Source organism: Eptatretus burgeri, chromosome 3 (assembly GCF_056783735.1).
Source record: "Eptatretus burgeri isolate ZD-2024b chromosome 3, Ebu_testis_v1, whole genome shotgun sequence".
NCBI classification, from domain to species: Eukaryota; Metazoa; Chordata; class Myxini; order Myxiniformes; family Myxinidae; genus Eptatretus; species Eptatretus burgeri.
The window spans coordinates 130,414,778-130,434,839 of NC_140963.1; the positions used below are offsets into that span (position 1 = coordinate 130,414,778).

At 43.1% G+C, this 20,062-nt stretch overlaps 1 protein-coding gene across 6 annotated transcripts in view; it reads right to left on the bottom strand.

The window, feature by feature from the left end:
* Positions 1-20,062, bottom strand: part of LOC147030971 (LIM and SH3 domain protein 1-like) — a 214,670-nt gene that overhangs the window by 89,669 nt on the left and 104,939 nt on the right. For 5 of the 6 annotated variants that reach the window (XM_085875598.1, XM_085875601.1, XM_085875602.1 and 2 more), the window contains exon 3: positions 7,002-7,086. In XM_085875598.1, the coding sequence (XP_085731724.1) occupies positions 7,002-7,086 (85 nt within the window). Of the gene's footprint in view, positions 1-7,001; positions 7,087-11,787; positions 11,939-20,062 lie in introns of those variants that run through there. The other variant, XM_085875600.1, reaches the window with a different exon arrangement.

A 20,062-nucleotide genomic window follows, 5' to 3' on the forward strand; every position in this document is an offset into this window, starting at 1 on the left:
TACACTTCAACTGTGAAAGACGGAATCTAAAACAAAAATCCTGAAATCACATTGTATGATTTTTAAATAATTCATTTGCATTTTATTGCATGAAATAAGTATTTGATCACCTACCAACCAGTAAGAATTCCGGCTCTCACAGACCTGTTAGTTTTGTCTTTAAGAAGCCCTCCCATTCTCCACTCATTACCTGTATTAACTGCACCTGTTTGAATTCGTTATCTGCATACAAGACAGCTGTCCACACTCAATCAATCAGACTCCAACCTCTCCACAATGGGCAAGACCAGAGAGCTGTCTAAGGACATCAGGGATAAAATTGTAGACTTGCACAAGGCTGGGATGGGCTACAGGACAATAGGCAAGTAGCTTGGTGAGAAGGCAATAACTGTTGGTGCAATTATTATAAAATGGAAGAAGTTCAAGATAACAGCCAATCTCCCTCGGTCTGGGGCTCCATGCAAGATCTCACCTCGTGGAGCCTCAATGATCATGAGAAAGGTGAGGGATCAGCCCAGAACTACACGGCAGGACCTGGTCAATGACCTGAAGAGAGCTGGGACCACAGTATCAAAGAAAACCATAAGTAACACACTACGCCGTCATGGATTAAAATCCTGCAGCGCACGCAAGGTCCCTCTGCTCAAGCCAGCGCATGTCCAGGCCCGTCTGAAGTTTGCCAATGACCATCTGGATGATCCAGAGGAGGAATGGGAGAAGGTCATGTGGTCTGATGAGACCAAAATAGAGCTTTTTGGTTTAAACTCCACTCGCCGTGTTTGGAGGAAGAAGAAGGATGAGTACAACCCCAAGAACACCATCCCAACCGTGAAGCATGGAGGTGGAAACATCATTCTTTGGGGATGCTTTTCTGCAAAGGGGACAGGACGACTGCACTGTATTGAGGGGAGGATGGATGGGGGCATGTATCGCAAGATCTTGGCCAACAACCTCCTTCCCTCAACAAGAGCATTGAAGATGGGGCGTGGCTGCGTCTTCCAGCATAACGACCCGAAACACACAGCCAGGGCAACTAAGGAGTGGCTCCGTAAGAAGTATCTCAAGGTCCTGGAGTGGCCTAGCCAGTCTCCAAACCTGAACCCAATAGAAAATCTTTGGAGGGAGCTGAAAGTCTGTGTTGCCCAGCGACAGCCCCGAAACCTGAAGGATCTGGAGAAGATCTGTATGGAGGAGTGGGCCAAAATCCCTGCTGCAGTCTGTGCAAACCTGGTTAAGAACTACAGGAAACGTCTGATCTCTGTAATTGCAAACAAAGGCTTCTGTACCAAATATTAAGTTCGGTTTTTCTGATGTATCAAATACTTATTTCATGCAATAAAATGCAAATTAATTATTTAAAAATCATACAATGTGATTTTCAGGATTTTTGTTTTAGATTCCGTCTTTCACAGTTGAAGTGTACCTTTGATAAAAATTACAGACCTCTCCATGCTTTGTAAGTGGGAAAAACCTGCAAAATCGGCAGTGTATCAAATACTTGTTCTCCCCACTGTAAATAGAAAAGGCTAAAAATGTGTTTTATATTTATATTTCATTTCTCCTTCCTTCCTTCTTTGCGAATCGCATCGGCGTTTTTGGACATCTTCCAGATCACGTGACGATCAAACGGGAAGGAAATTCAAAATTCTGTCTGGTTAGATACAAGATCATATTTTTTACTATCATAATCAATAAACAGTTGCCGAATATCTTGTAGAATGGCAGACTAGATAGGTTTTGAAAATGGCGATTTTTATAACTTACGTGACCTCGACCCTGACCTTGAACCCAGACAAAAGTTATATCGTTGTGCAACACTCATCGACCTCTACCCACATACTAAGTTTCATCAAGATCGGAAAGAAAAATTGTTGACGGACGGACGTACGGACATTTGGTCCGGCTTTATTAGGTCATCTCGGTAGAGATGACCTAAAAAAAAAGGGGGGGTAGTGTTACGGAGCTGTAAGCCATATGCATTCAACATACAGATGTCCCAAAAGTCAGTTATGTCGTTAAGTAGGTGTGTAGTCAGATCCCCTTCCTTTTGTCTAGTGGGAGAATCAAAGGCGTGGGTTGCGATTTCTTTTCGTGAGGTTATTACATCTAACAAGCCATCTAACAACCATCCCATCCACCGTCACGATCCACTGCCAACCAGCTGCCTTCTCACACCCTGACGGGATCTCGCGGTTCCACTTTCTCGGCTTCCACAAACATTGTAACTCTTTCACGACGACCTTTGCAACATTGATATTGTTGCTCGACAAGTATGAACCCGCGTGGAAGAGTTGGTGGGGTTTCCCAGTAGGTGCCGAAACCCCGCCCAGAAAGGGCGAACCCATAGGAGCCTGTGCAATCAGGGGGGGAGTGACGTCTGTTCGAGCGAGCCCCGCCCCGTTGATGGAGGTCCATAAATTCCCGAGCACTCTCTGAGGCAGGGGTTGTTACTAAGGTTGTTCTGAGGTTTTTGACAGGGTTATGGTGGTTCAGAGTCGAGTGAAGAAGAAGGGTCTTGGATGAAGTTCTCCATGGGTTTCTCACAAGCTTTTGGATAGGGTTCTGAGGGTTGTTGTTGAGAGTGCAGTTCTGTTGAAGCGGAGGATTGAGCAGAAGGTCGTGAAGGCGGCGAACGTGTCCCTGCTGGCCCTCTACAAGGAAAGGAAAGAGCGACCCTGACCCCCCTCCGTGGACCCAGCTATTCACCACCCGAGCTCCGCCACGAACCACGAGTCCCACACGTGCGACTGGGGACCAAACCAACGACCATTGTCAGGTACCGCACCACGGAGCACCCCCTTCCTCCGACGGTCAGGTACCCAGCTGGACTCTGACCCCCACTCGTCTCTCTCCTCGGCTGCGAGGGTCCAATAAAGAACTCTGGGTTTATTTTCATTTGTGTGTCTGCGTGTGGGCCCATCTTATAAGTAGAAACTGTTAAAGTGTTTGTTTTTTATCATTGTAAATATTACTTGCATATGCGCGTTAAGTCTTCCCTGTGTCTTTTTATTGTAAATAAACAATTGTAGAAATGTCCCCAGTTCGTTTCCATCCCTTCTTGCATTGGTCCATCATGGTTCAGATCTGAGTTTAGGTGGGATATAATCCCCGGTAATCAGACAATTGTAGCTGGGACGTCCTGGGCAGGCCCACTCGACTGCATCCAAGCCGGAAAGGTAGGTGGCAGAGTGGTAGTCGGTAGGTGTAATTTTACCGCTGCCGGTAGAGTGAATCCAGTTCGGCCAGGCGTTCCAAAGGCGTGAATCCCCGGTAGCCAAGACCATGTGATTATTTAGGGACATTGGATCGAGACAAAATAACCCTACGCCACGTGGTCGAGATATTGGCGTTCCACGGTTGGTTAAACGACCCGCCGGCTCGCGGAGTTATCCGAACGACGGCCTACAATTCCGAGGAGTCTGGTGGAGACGACGTAGCTTTCCCCACCTAGTGGTCATTCTCGCCACAGACCCCCGGCCCGCAACAATATATATATATATATATATATATATATATATATATATATATATATATATATATATATATATATATATATATATATATATATATATTGTTACGGCTGTGGAAATTCGCATTACACCAAAAAGGGCCCTCAGGTGAGATATCTCCAGAGGTACATGTGTAGTTAGCCCAAACCCGTCGTATAGAGGGAATTTATGTGATCCATCCAGGCAGCGACGCTTTGAGTTAGTCGTTTTTCTTTCTCTATCTTTTATTTCAAACAAACAGCATCTCAACAACCACACCATCCCCATCACAGCGCCAACCACACTACAACCACGCCACCTCCACCATCTACGCTACCACATCTTCGCCACTATGTCCGCTCCCGAACGGCAAACAAAGGCGCCAAGGAGGGAACTGCGAGGATGCGCAGGTTTCCCCGCGCTTTGTAGTGGAGGAGGGGCGATGCAGGTCAAAGGTCAGAGGTCATGTAAAGGAGGGGTCTCGTTTTGGGGGAATAATTCTCTGGCCCAGAGCCAAAAACTGACTCCCCCAGCCCCCGCACGGGGCGGGGTGGAGGGAGAGCGTGAGGGAACGCCCTTTTCGGGAACCATCTCGAAGGAAGGTGGAGCCGAGAACAGGGCGGGGCGAAGGGCGGAGCCCCGCGCTATAAAAGACGGACACGGGCGGGGCGCTCTGGCGCCTCTTCCTCAGGAGCCTCTTCCTCTTCATCTTCTTTTCGTCTTGGCTGGTGGTCTGGTTGGTTTTTGTCAAGAGTTGGTCTTCGGTTGGTTGGTTGGTCGTGAGTCTGGTTTTCGAGGGAAGAGGTCCTGCGCCCGCGGCTTGGCGAGCGGCCCTGTCACGAAGGCACGGACGGGAGACGCGGCAGCGCCAGTTGTAAGGTGGACCTGCGCGTCCGGACGGGGAGTGCCGAAGAGGGTTCGCCAGCCGCGAGAGAGGTCGGGGCCAGGCGCGACCACGCTGACGGTCGTGGGAGAGGGACTCACCAGACATATAAGGGAAGTCGCGACTTCTTTCTTTCTTTTCCTTCCTTTGCTTTTTGTAATGTTTGTAATGTAATAAGTACGGTGTTCAAAAACGAAAAAAAAAAAATGATGTTCGCACAACGACGACGTCGCTTAACGACGCGTTTCTCAGAATGTAACCCCGACGTTAAGTGGCGCATGAATATATATATATATATATATATATATATATATATATATATATATATATATATATATATATATATATATATATATATATGAGGTGCCATGAGGAGTGATGGAAGGGCCACATCGGCCATTTTGGATAAATGCCATATAGCACTATTTTAACCCTTCCCCTATCATCATCATATCATTAAAAAATGTCGCTTACATCACTCCTCCTTGCCGGGCCTCATATATATATATATATATACATATATATATATATATATATATATATATATATATATATTATATATATATATATATATATATATATATATATATATATATATATATATATATATATATATATATATATATATATATATATACATACATACATATATATAAAACCCACCCACATCTCTCACCTGTGAATTGAGGGAATAGCCAAAATCAGCTCTCACCCAATCAACTAAACCCAGGTGGCTCGGATTATATAAACAATTGATCCCTCCCACACTCCTCCAACCAAGGAAGCTGCATAAAGCAACCCAAGAAGACCAACACAAAGTAAGCACTATGCTGTTTCGAACCCTTCCTAGAGTTCCTCAACAACTATAAAGACTTTCACACATCGTACACACATATGAAAATCCCAATGCTACACACCCCCTCAGTTACCAGACCAGTTTCATAACTTATTGGTGAATCATCAGCAATAGCGCAGACAGCAATGCATACTGTAATAAGGCAGCAGGAAAGTTCATCAGACGACAGAGGCTTCTGGTTCATCAAACAGACTGACCGCAGAAAGTTCATTCGCTTGCTTGCTCAGATGTTATTGAACTCAGCTTCAGGCACTCTCTTACCCACTCATGTTATGTTTCCATTGGCCCACCAGGTCAGTTCCACTGCATCCGTGCACCCGAGCCACTCCCCGAGAGCACAGCTTTAGCATGTCCAACAGTGGTGTTGAGTATGCAGGAACTGCCTCACCCGATGACGGCAATGGCAGCGCTAATGTTGGCTTTGAATGTGTGTCAGTGCAATTATGATGTTGGTGTGGTTGTGTTTTAGAAAGGTGCAAGGAGGTGGGGTGTGGGGGAGGGGGGTTAATAGGATTGGAAAGAGGATTTGAAGGGATTAGGAATGGGACGTACTGGAATGGATTAAACGAAGAGAGGGTTTTTACAGAGTTTGAGAGGTAAAGGGTGAAGGCTATTAGGGAAGAATGGGGAATAGAGGTTCGGAAGTGAAAGGGTGAGTAATTGCGATGGATGGAAAGCTAAAGGAGCGATGGATGGATGGATGGATGAAGGAGGGATGGATGGATAAAGGAGTCTGGAGGAAGTGAGGAATCACAACTGGGATGGAACATGCTAACATTCACAATGCATTTTCCCCGTTCCTGATATGAGGGGAAGGTTCCTGACTAATCTCATTTACGAATGGAATATCTAACTAGGGAATCCCTTTATGTATTGAATGCTCCATCATGGGGTCCATTTCCAAAACCGCAACAGTATTATATCATCACAGTATTATTCAAACAGTAGGTTATTCTACCTCTGATGAGGCATGAAGGCAACCACAGTGAATAACTGAACTAGCATGTTGTCAATAACAATCAAACGATTTCTAAAGCGATACACTGACTTCCTGGCCAGTTCTTGGAAAGACATCACCCGATGACTTAAGGTTTTAGAATCACTATGCCGACTCGAAGGCTCAACAACCAACGAAAGGCATTGTTAGAGCAGACAGTGAGATATATAAACCGTACAGTACTGTGCAAAGGCTTAAAGACCAGCTTGAAAATATACATTGATTGTCACAATGGCATATTTTGATCAATAAAAGGTGATATAATGATTATCTTCTGGAAGAAACAAAAGTGAATTGTATTTTAGAAAATTAATTCATGAAATTTCAATATTTGTTATGACCACCTTTTTCATGATTACATATCAACACGTGTTTTTGTATATAATATGTATAATATGTCACATACAATATGTGTACGATCACATATTAATTTGTGTGTATACAAAATGAACATCGTGTATAAATCACAACTGTGCACGTGTAAATCATGGTGTGTGTGTGTGTGTGTGTGTGTGTGTGTGTGTGTGTGTGTGTGTGTGTGTGTGTGTGTGTGTGTGTGTGTGTGTGTGTGTGACGCAGGTCGATACTTTGAGACCTGGGAGGGCTCCGTTTCACATTCTGAAACCCGCATATGGAAACAACACACACACACACACACCATTCCCAATTCTGCTAAACTTTCTTTTCTTTCCTACTTCTATTCATTTTTTTTGTCTGCTTGTTCATGACCCAAAAGGTATATGGACAAGTTTTTTTTTCCTGCAACTGCAAACTTACTTGGCTCTGAAGTTCGCTCTGCTGTTTGAGGCGCAGGTTTTCAGGGGTGTCTGCAATGGTTGTAAATGTCTGCTTTGGATAGTGCCTGCCAAGGGAAGGAGGAAACAAAGAGAAATAACTGTGTTTAGACCTGCACAACTTGCTCAAAATAGAAAATAGACTGTGCAACTGCAAGCAAAGCTTTGAGAGTTGAATGTCATCAAAAAAGACATTATAAGAATTTTAGATCCTTTGTTTTCAGAAACGATCAGAGTCTTTGATTATAACAATCATATATATATATATATATATATATATATATATATATATATATATATATATATATATATATATATATATATATATATATATACAGAGCCGATAGAAAATCTACACTCCGTTTTCAAATTTTTCACCTTTTGTTGCCTTTTCGCCTGGAATTAAAACTGCATTAAATCAGACTTTGTCCACCTTTATTTACACATCGTAACCCACAACTTCCAAGTGAAAAACAAATTCTACAAATTTCAGGAAATTAATTAAAAATACAAAACTAGAATATCTTAGTTGGATAAGTTTCCACCCCCCTTATATTAGCACTTGTAAATTAGCTTCGGTGTAACCAATCCCCTTCAAAATCACATCAACTTAATTGGCCTCCACCTGTGTTAAATTGCAGTGATTCTGATTATTTCTGAATAAAATCAGCTGTTCCTGTAGGTTTCCTCTGCTGGGTCGTGCAATTCAGAGCAAAGACTCAACCATGAGCATAAAGGAGCTTTCAAAAGACCTCCGGGATTAAGTTGTGGAAAGCCACAGATCAGGGGACGGGTATAAAAATATTTCAGAGGCCTTGAAAATCCCTTGGAGCACAGTCAAGGCAATCATTAAGAAGTGGAAGGTGTGTGGTACCAGCAAGACCCTGCCAAGATCAGGTTGTCCCTCCAAACTGGATGACCAAGCAAGGAGAAGACTGATCAGAGAGGCCACCAATAGGTCATTGGCAACTTTGAAAGAGCGACATGCCTTTATGGCAAATACTGGTCACTGTGTGCATGTGACAACAATATCCCAAGCACTCCACAAGTCTGGCCTGCATGTTCGGGTGGCATGAAGAAAGCCATTACTCAAAAAAGCCCACCTTGAGTCCCATTTGAAGTATGCAAAAAACCACTCTGACCATGCGGCAAAAAGTTTTGTGGTCTGACAAAACCAAGATGGAACTTTTTGACCTAAATGCAAAATGTTACACTTTGTGCAAACCCAATACAGCACATCACCCAAAGAACACCAACCCTACTATGAAGCATGGTGGTGGCAGCATCATGTTATGGGGATGTTTCTCATCAGCAGGGACTGGGGCACTTGCCAGTATGGAAGGGAAAATGGATGGAGCAAAATACAGAAAAATCTGAGAGAAAAACCCGCTGCCCTCTGCAAGAAAGCTGAAAATGTGACGGAAGTTCACCTTTCAGCATGACGACTCGAAGCACACAGTCAAAGCTACACTGGAGTGGCTAAGGAACAAAAATATAAATATCCTTGAGTGGCCGAGTCAGAGCCCCGACCTAAATCCAATTGAAAATCTGTGACACGACTTGAAGATTGCTGTCCATCAATGCTCCCCACGCAACTTGACTGAGCTTGAACAGTATCTTAGTTGGATAAGTTCAATGTTCAATGTTCAATATCTTAGTTCAATGCTCCCCACGCAACTTGACTGAGCTTGAACAGTTTTGTGCAGAAGAATGGGTAAATATTGCCCAATCAAGGTGTGTAAAGTTGGTAGATCTATTCCAACAGACCGACAGCTGGAATTGCTGTAAATGGTGCTTCCACCAAGTATTAACTCAGAGGGGGAGGGGAGGTGGACACTTACCCAAGGTATTCTACTTTTGTATTTTTAATTCATTTTCTGAAATTTGTAGAATTTGTTTTTCACTTGGAAGTTCTGGATTATGATGTGTAAATAAAGGTGGAAAAAGTCTGAATTCAATTAAATTCCAAGCTAGAAGGCAACAAAAGGTGAAAATTTTGAAAGGTGGTGTGGACTTTCTTCATATACATATATATATATATATATATATATATATATATATCCACTGCACATATACATACTGTACACATTATATATATCTATATATATATATATATATATATATATATATATATATATATATATTGAACAAAAATATAAACGCACCAAGTGCAAAAATATAAACGCACCAAGCGATTGTTACTATTTTACCTCGAACTCATTAATACTAAATCTTCACAACAATTTGGTTATAGAATCCATGACAATTGAGCATTAAATTTCAAAGAGTTCCTTGAGAATTCTGGCGACAGTCTTTGCGCTACAACAGCCGACACAACCGAGGTGTCACTGTCAGAGTTCACACAGTCAGTAGTGGGTGTGTCCACCGTTGGCGTCGCGCAGAGCGGTGCATCTCCGGCGCATGGACATCACCAGATTATATCGCTGGTGGCCTGAGGGATGTTTTCCCATTCCTCCTGGAGAGCCACACGGAGCTGGCGGACGTTCTCTGGGACTGCGTAACGTTGTCGTACGCGTCGATCAAGAACGTCCCAAAGGTGCTCGAAGGGCGACATGTCGGGATAGGAGAATATGGAGGCCAGTCGAGGACATCAATGTCCTCCTCACCGAGGAAGTCCATGCAGATCCTGGCAACATGGGGGCGAGCATTGTCGTGCTGAAACGTCACATGGTGAAGGCGCACAAACGGCACGACGATGGGTCTGAGTATCTCGTCCCTGTACCGCTGCCCGTTCAAGTTGCCTTCAATGAAATGAAGCCGAGTGCGCTCTCCATGGCATATGCCTGCCCACACCATAACACTGGCACCACCGTGTGACACCCGACGAAGGACATTGGCGTCAGTGTAGCGCTCCCCAGCCCGACGCCAGACGCGGAGTCCGCCATCAGCCCGATACAGCTGGAACCGCGACTCATCGGTGAACAGCACTCTCCTCCATTGTGCGAGGGTCCAGCGCAAGTGAACATTGGCCCAGTTCAGTCGGGTCTGACGCCGGACTGCAGTGAGGTCGAGTCCCCGGTGTGGTCGGCGGGCTCGGAGGTTGGCCTCCCTCAAGCGGTTATGCACCTGTTATGCAGCCCGACAGTCTCATCGGCAGTCCTCGTGGCCGGTCGGAGTCGATCCCGGAGATGTTGCAGCCTCATGTGACGATCCTGATCGGCGGTGGTCACACGTGGTCGCCGGGCATGTGGGCTGTTCACGGTGCTTCCAGTCTCTCTGAGGCGCGTTCTCGGGCGGCTAATGGTGGAGTGGTGGACATTGAAGTGTGCTGCAACGGCCCGTACTGACGTCCCAGCATTCAGCATGCCAATGGCGCGCTCCCTCAAGATTTGTGACATCTGTGGCATGTTGACATTTGGCACCAGTCCACATTTTGGGGAGGCCTTTTATAGGGCAAGCTATAGGGAGTGTTTGTGTCCTGGTCACGCTCACTGACCATCACTCTGTCAAGCCCCATGGTGCTCATGGGAAGGATTACTCAACGTGTGAGTCCACACACTCAGAGTGGTCAATTTCAATGGGAACATCTGCCTTGAGCAAAACAAAGGAACCATTGCTCAAACATATCATCGGTTTGACCATTTTCCCATAATGGCAATCTTGACTTAGATATTTAGGTTGGTGCGTTTATATTTTTGTTCAGTATATATACTGTACCCGCACATGGAAACTGCCATATATATATATATATATATATATATATATATATATATATATATATATATATATATATACTGTACCCGCATATGGAAACTGCCATATATATATATATATATATATATATATATATATATATATATATATATATATCCACTGCACATATACATACTGTACATATATATATATATATATATATATATATATATATATATATATATATATACACTGTACCCGCATATGGAAACTGCCATATATGTACATACATATATATATATATATATATATATATATATATATATATATATATATATATATATATATATATATATATATATATATATATATATATATATATATGTAGATTGGTCCAGCCGTCGACGTCCGTGCGTGTATACACACCTGTGAACTCTCACGTTTTTGCCCTGAGACTCACGACTTTCTGTTGAAAGTCACGTTCTCACATTCTCGCGATAAATTCTCCCTTTGTGTTTTTAATCTCTCGGCACCAAAAATTATTTCCAACATTCGTGTATTGCAACTGATTTAACTGATGTTATCACCTTGAATACCGACTTAAATCCGATTGCTTCGCGTCGTTCCGCACTTCCTGTATGAGAGACCGAGTATGATTGGTCAATTAATCGACGACCAGCCTGATCCAATGAAATGTCTTGTTACTGGCGGGTTCATTTTTCGCGTGAAATGGCCCCGAAATACTGAGAAAAATACGATCAATATGTTGAAATAATACATCTTAATTACAATGACGAAGAGTGTTCTAATTCCTGTTTCGTATTTGATGTTGATTAAAAAAAAAAATTCTTGTTCATTTCTTTTCGTCCATGCAGTGGACTAAACAGTAACAGGACAAAATCTGACAAAAAACATGGATGAATTTGGCACGAGAATGCAGGAAATTGCATCAAAGACACAACAGGAAGCAAACATTTTCTGGGGGGGGGGGCATGCCCCCAGACCCCTCGACATTTTTCAGTCGCTTCACGACCTCTGTGGAACCATTTTACATAACTTGAGATTGACAGGTCTGTGTCTGTGTAAATGTGGACATGTATATGTACTGTACTTACAAAAGCGATGTGAACAGCAATTCGTAGCTATGATGAACAGACATTCGATAATATGAGTGAGGAAAATGAAAAAAAAACCCCAACTTTCTCGTTAAGAAATCGTTGCGGCCTGTTCCAAGTCAAGGCATGCTTGAGCAGACCAAAAAACATGGCGGCTTCAGACCCCAAACGGGGTTCCCCAGGAGACGCCTTAAGACCCCAAAGTGCGAGGTGTCCGAGGATACGCCTGATAAGGGATATAATTAAATAGCCCTGTTTATTATCCTCAAACGGGGTGTTTTCATTCATGCACTCCCTTGGAGTTCCTTTAGTGTGCATGCAACGATTCAAGCTGCTCGTGTTTTATGGTTTCAGAGTTATGGAGGACACACACACACACACACACACACACACACACACACACACACACACACACACACACACACACACACACACACACACCCATTATTAGTTTCAACCATGGAGTCCATAAGTCCCTTAAAACCTCGAAGACACCTTAAGACCCCTAAAACCTTCTACAGCGTTTGGAACCTGAAGACCATAATGAGAACCCAAACACCCTTTGGTTACCAAGCAACCCTGTGACCCCTAAGACCCTTGCGACCACTAATGCCCTTTAAGACCCTTTCGACTCTGAAGACCTCTAAAACCCTTTTAAGACCCCCCCCACTCATTTAGACCCCAAAAGACCTTCTAAACCATTAAGACCCCTAAGACCTTTCAAGACCCCTTAAGACAATTTAGTCCATACCATTCAGGTCCCTAAGACCCTCTAAAACCCTAAGACCCTCAAGACCCTTTAAAACCCTAAGAACCTGTAAGACCCTTTATACACTTTAGAACCCTAAGATGCTGTAAACCCCATTACACCATTTAGAACCACAAGACCTCTTCGATCATTTTAGAACCCCAAAGATCCTTATACTCTTTTCTACCTTTCAGACCTTTTAATACAATGTAGACCCCTTTGATCTTTAGACCCTTTTTGTTGTTTTTAGGCCCTTTTAGACCCCCTTCAGAAAATTCCGACTCTTCAGACCTTAGATTAAACCCTTTATATCGCTTTTTTGTTTTTTTAAACAATTTTAGACCACTTTAGACCATTTTAGACCACTTTCGACCCTTTCGATCCATTTTGACTTTCACACCTTTTCAACATTTCAGACCTTTGACCTTTGCACATTTACAACAATACCATTTCGACCTTTCGTTTTGCAATCAACAGCTTTTCATTTCGTACATCCTTCCATTTATTTGCCACACAAAATACACCACACAAAACAAGTCTTGGTGAGGATCCGCACAATATCTGATTGTTCTTTCTTGTTATTCATTGTTATTATCTCCGCTGTTAATTTGGATGAAATCTCTTCAGACACACACTCGTTGTGGGTGCTCGATTCCAGGACAGTCCAAATGTTGCTATTGATCCAAAATGGCCAACATCTCCCCTACCTCACTCGGCTGCTACAATATCTAGTTACCTACGTTGTATAGACAATGCAGCTTCAGGGAAATGAAAGCCAAAGTAAGAAGATCAAGTTGCTTGCTCATGAGTTCTACAAAATAGAGAAATCAATCAATTAATCATTTCGGTTTATTGACACCTTCAAACACTGGACAAGGCATTCCAAAAACTGATATTTGTCAAGTTTACAATAATAAAACAAACTTACAAATATATACACAAATAGAAAGAATAATAATCATATAAAATTGCATGAATACATATATTATGCATTAAAATAAATGTATAGAATGAAAATGCAAATTAGCCAGAAAGCAGAAAGAGATATTTTAAATTACAACAAAAGGTATCTAAGCATGGAGCCACCGTGGCTCAAAGCTCACTCAGCCAGGGCACACGGAGCACTGGCATCAGCGACGAGATCACCTGCACCATGTCTGCAAACGGCGATGGAACAAACCCGGAAGTGGAAGTGATGCAACAATGTCATCACAACGCTAATCAGCTGCCGACGTGCTGATATGTTATCACAATATTATGTGCTGATATGAATAGTCTGGGAGCCAATCTCCAAAAAGGGGCCGAGAAATCACTTTTGTTTACTTTCTTTCCTGGCAAAGGTTTGACTATTTTATTTGATAAGCCTATCACCACAGTGTATCACCTGTAGGCCGGGGGCCAGTGGGACCTACCTTGCCCCCCCCCCCCCCCCCGCGACAATTTTTCACTGATACCACAGTGTTCATATATATCCCAAGTATCAGAAAAAAGATTTTCCCAGAAAAATAACTCATTTGCACTATGCTTTATTAAGCTGTTTCCATGGCAACCAATCAAAAATAGACGAATCTCACAAAGATCGGCAAAATGTCAATATCTGTCAAATATAAACATAAATCACAAAATTGGTGTCAAATTAAAGCTGTGAAAGTCAAAGCTGGAAGTAATAAAGGAGTGGAATATCGACAGCAAGGCAATATCGCCTTTCAACTGCTGGTGAAATCCCAGCGTCAGGAACCAAAAATGGATCTCGCAGAAATGCTGAAGTACCCTTTGACTCCAGTGCCCTACAGTATTGGCACTGCCGATGGCTTCCTAGCAAAGAATGAAAAATCCAAGGGATTCAAGTACCTTATGAAGGACACTGACATGGCAACCCCACCTCCACAAGACCAGACACTCCTGATTGAGGATGGCAACGCCTTGTTCCACTCCATGACAGACATCCCGAAGAACTTCGGTGGAATATGTGACAAGTTGTTCAACATGATTCCCCACAATGTGGACGTAATATTCAGTACTAACATGTACAAGAAAGGGTCTGTGAAAGCCATGGAAAGAGTACGCCGGGGTGGTGCCGAGAAGATTGTGCTGCAAGGCGGAAACACCAAAAGGCCTGCAGATTGGAAAGCATTTCTCACAAATTATGAGAATAAACAACAAATTGTTCAAGTCATGTGAGAAATGCATGGAACGAAGATGAATATGCAGTGCGACTTCAGCACTGAGAGATCATCCTGATCAGCGAAGGGTAGGCATACAGATTCACATCCGAAGATGGAAAGGCAACAATATGGACACCCCTTGAAGTACTGAACTCAAGCCAAGAGGAAACTGGCACAAGGGTTATATTCTACACTCTGTACGGAAAGGAGATGGGGTACAGGAATATCAAGGTGAAAACTCCCGACAGCGACATCTTTTTCATACTTCTGAGCTACATCTCCAGATTCGATGGTGTTTCAGTGCTATTTGAAATAGTATCCAGGAACAACAAGAAGATTCGTCTATTTTTGATTGGTTGCCATCAAAGCCATTAGAAGCGAACACATTAAGGATTCAAAATGGACAGCAGTATTGAGTATACGCAGGAGTCCAGGTATAAAACTTGGACGAAAGAACAGCAGAATATCAAGTAACTTCAACAAATGTATAAAATGTCAGAGACATAAAGGGACAGAAGCTGCAAACGGCATCTCAATATTCCATTTCGAAGTTCATTGAAGCTTCATGTTTGAGACATGATGAAGTCTCACAGCGAATCGAACCTGAAGTAAATCAGAACTTGCTGACTGTTGGTAATGTGAAATGGCACAAAGCATGCTATGCAAGCTATACAAGTGCCAGAAATCTTACGTGTACTGAGTGCGGTTTTACTGGTGAAGACATCGCAGGTCCATCGTCAGGTCCTCAGACCAGAAAGTCTCTTACCTTAACAAATTGGTCCCTGTGTCTGATCTGCCAACAGGCCAAATGTAGTGGTGAAAGGATAACACATCACAGGTCCTGACAACTCAAGTGCATGGAACTTTATTAGAAAAGATGAAATGATGATACGAAGAATTCTTGGAGAGGATCTTATTGCACTGGAGGCAAAATATCACAGGTTGCTACAAAAAGTACGTATCTGTATCATACCATGCAGCCAAACGAGTGAACCGGCAGTAAATGTACCATATGACAAGGCATTCAACAATCTAGTTGATCAGATTCAGGGTAAGATCTTCAGGCAGCACTGAGCGTTTGACATGGCCAACCTTCGTGAGCTCGATCAGACACAGCTCATCCAACAAGGCATCAGCGAAGAAAAGGCTTTCCAATACAAGGTTCAGAATCTTAAAAAGACACTGGTGGCTAAATATGAAAGGGATATTGTCTTCTGCCCTCAGAAAGAGAAAGATAAAATTGAAATTGTGTGCAGTTCCTTATTAGATATTGGACATCTGATAAACGTTGTTGCTGAAGTGAAAGAATCGATGTCATGCATGCAGAGCCACGCTGGTCTTGACGTGGAGGAAATAAGCAATGATACATTTTCACAGGTCCTGTACTGTGCTGCTGCAATTCTGAGAACTGATATGAAAGATGTGAAAGGAATTGACACATCCTCTGAATATTGCAGATATCTCACTAGCAAAGGCAAACGAGGTGATCCCTGAGAATCCAAAGACATTTCTCCATATGCTTCTACAACCAGAGAGACAGTTTCTGGAAGCTAACATGGCAGCGTTCAGCACTCAAGGTAATTTAAAGGAGAGTACTGAAAGAAAGGTGTTAAGTATTGTACAGGATATAGTTTTGCAGTTCTCTGGAGGCTGTAAGAAGATGCCCAAGAATGTTGGACTTAAAAGAAGACTAACAATCAGAAACCTTGTGCGCATTAAGGAAATCATAATGATGCTAAACCGCAATGGACATTGTATCAACTATTGGGAGTGTGAGGAAATTGACACAACATGGGCTGCCAACATCACAGAAACATTCCAGAATGAAGGTGGCTACTATAAGGCAGTGGTACCCAGCAACATTTTGCCAGAGAAATTTGCACAGAGTGCTGTCGACAATGCCGACTTCTTCCAGGATACAAAGAGTGGTTGCGATTCTGTTCATGTCATGAGCCTTGCATTCTATCAATCCTGGTTTGCTCTAACACCAGAAAACATAGTGCATCGTCCACCAAATGCTTTTCCGATAAGAAGGCGGGCTCTGGAAGTCACAGACACAAAGCTGATCGAGTTCAAATAGGAAAAGTGAAAGTCAAGCCGACTATTGTTGAGAAGGTGAGCAGCGAAGCCTTCCACCATTGGACAGTGGAGCGTGAGGCCTTACACGGAATTGACATGGCATGGATTTTTGCAAAGAACATGCCTCTCAAATTCCTTGAAGGAAGAATAGCAAATGAAAAGCAAGTAGTCCCAGGCAGGAGTGGAATCAATGTATTGGTCTCCAGAAAAAGCAATTAGCCAACAAGGATAGGATTCCCTCCAATGATTCCTGCGTCAGTGAAAGACAAAGACACTGTGAACACTTTCCTGAAAAGCTTGGACAAAGCCTTCACAAAGGATCTTGGACAGAAGAATCCTGTGATCACCTTTGATGAGGATTTGAATTCCAAAGCAAAGCAGATCCAGTGGGCTGTTTCACCAGAACTTTATCACATAGTTATCAGGCTTGGTGGGTTCCACATCGCTAAGGGCAGTATCTGTGTGTCTGTGTCTGTGTCTGTGTCTGTGTCTGTGTCTGTGTCTCTCTCTCGGCCAATTCAGGTTTGGAAGACATCCGGCTGGAGAGCAATGTATATGGTAATTATGTGATGTCCAAGATAATACATACCTGGAGTACACTACAATAGAGGGGTAAGAGCACATAAGGTAAGAGCACAAGTGCCACATGTTTGAGGCACTTGCAAGCTTGCGAATCTTTGTGCATACTGCACTTTTTACAAGGCGTTGTGCAGGTCAGCAGACACGCACTATCATTTTCACTCCAGCTACTGATGTCACAGTACTCTGTTGTCATCACTATGCATCATTGGGTGTCGATGAGCTGTGGTTTCACAGTCCAGGAAGACAGAAGAAAATGATTCCAATCCACACCACTCCACAGAAACTTGGTCAATTCTTATGTGGCATTCTCCCGGCCTTCCATGCGCTTTCTGGATGTGATTAAATGAGCAGTTTGTCTTGCACTGGAAAGAAAAAAAGCAATGCAGGCCCTGAAAACCAACATCGCATCATTCGACAAGCTGGTTGACTTTGGATCACGCCCGTCCCTCATCTCTCGTGAGTGCATGGAATCGTGAAAACTCCTGATTGGCTTGTTCTACGGAGAGAGGTCATCAGACCTGAATGCAACCAGATACAAATTATCCATCTATCTATAATTCCAGCAATGTGTGTGTGTGTCTGTCTGTCTGTCCGTCTGCGACCGCCGTTTCTCGACGACCACCGGTCCGATCTGATTGAAACTTGCCAGAAATATTGCCGGGAACCCGCGGATGTGCCTTTTCAAGGTTTGATATTAATCGGACGAGTGGTTTCCAAGTTACGGCCATTTTATTGCTTTTTTCAGTGTTGGAAAGGTGTATATATATCGCAGCTGAAGTGTCGTTCCACCTTATCATGCCATTTTTCCCAAAGATATCTCAGAATAATGATAACAGCATATTAATAATAATAATAAACCAATGTCACCCGCAGGATGACCCGTATCTTGCCAAAAGGTGACCACGTGTGACTTCTTTAAGGTCACACTGAGGTGAACAGAGCTGCTATCCACCAGGAGCGACTCCTTGAGGAATATCTGCCTACGAGAGATTCCGATGAGAATCGTTCAACACAGTAACCATGAAAAATATGCGTTTAACTCATAACGCCACCAAATGACGTCATAATGTCTCAAGCTTGACATATCTAGAAAGCACTCATCGAGGTGTTCAATTTGAGGTACTACACGATATGGTTCCAAAAACTTGAAAATTTGACCTTGGGGTCAAATATGTTTGACCTCAGGCGCTAACCATGAAGGTCAAGGCCAATCGCCACCAAAAATTAATCAGCTGAGCGCCAGACCATGAACTATATTCCCGTGAAGTTTGAAGACGATCCGATCAAAATTACTCAAAAAATAAGGGTTTCGTCGACTCCCCTGATTTGCGACAAAGTGACCTTGACCTTTGACCTTGACCTTCAAAATTTTATGCACTGAAAGGGACCTCTATAGGCCTCTGATATGCGAAGTTACAAAAATTTCCAATGATAACTGTGCTTTGCAGAATTTTTTAGACGTGATTACAGACAAACAAACAAAAAAAAACATACAAGCTGACTAACATATCTTGCAAAAACTTCGTTTTGGCAAGATAATAATAAGAGCACAATAATTGTCAGTAATAAAAAGAATAACGTGATACAATGACCAATGTCTGTCAACCAATAACGACCTATATATTGTCTGTCAACCAATAATGACCAATAACGTCTGTCAACCAATGACAGGACACGGTGCTATGACGTCACGAATGACGTCACAATTATTTTTTTTTTTGCACGATTGACATCACAATTCTTCTTCGTTTGGTATGAGGTCACAATCGACGCTGGGGACCTGAGTATGTGCCTTTTCAAGGTTTGATATCGTTCTTCATCCGTTTCAGCTGTTTCCCAAGTGTTTCCCAAGGTTTGAATTAATTGTTCAAATTGTTAATTAATCCCAAGGTTTGAATTTTCCCAAGGGAAACCACTGCTTCCCAAGGGTTTGAAAGCTCTTTTTTCCCAAAGTTTGCATTAATTGTTGTGCTTGGTAGACATTTGTGAATACATTTACAGAGAGAGGGGCAAGAGAGGAGGGGGAGGGGAAGAGAGGGGGGCGAGAGAGGGGCGAGAGAGAGAGGGGGCGTCACAATTCAAGAGAGGGGGAGAGAGGAGGGGCGAGAGAGGGGGGCGGGAGTGGGGGTGGTGAGAGTCGGGGCGAGAGAGAGGGGTGAGAGAGGAGGGAGGAGAGAGGAGGAGCGAGACTAGGGGGAGAGAGGGGGTGAGAGAGAAGCGGAGAGAGGGGGGGGGGCGTCACAATTCTTCTTCTTCTTCGTTTGATATGACGTCACAATTGACGCTGGGGACCTGAGTATGTTTCCCAGGTGTTTTCCAAGTTATGGCCATTTATGATACGGTTGGTCCGATCTAATTGAAATAATGCCCCAATCCAGTCGTCGTTTACGAGAGTGAAGGAACGAAGCTGCACCTACGGGCCCGCACTAGTATATATAAAGACACTAAGAGCAAATATTAGGCCTCAAGACAAGTTGGGCATGTTTAAAAAGTAGAAACCAAAATTTCATTGACTAGTTCATTTTCACGTGTAATAAGGAAACATTTCATGATGAAAAGTGCGCGTTTTCTAGTGATTGCTGTTGTAAGTGTTGTTGTATTGCTTTTGCATTTGATGACCATTTTCTGTCCTTTGCTGAAGGTCAAAGGTCATTATGCTTCGATACATAAAAAAGATGAATGTCCTAGAAATGTTTTGAGG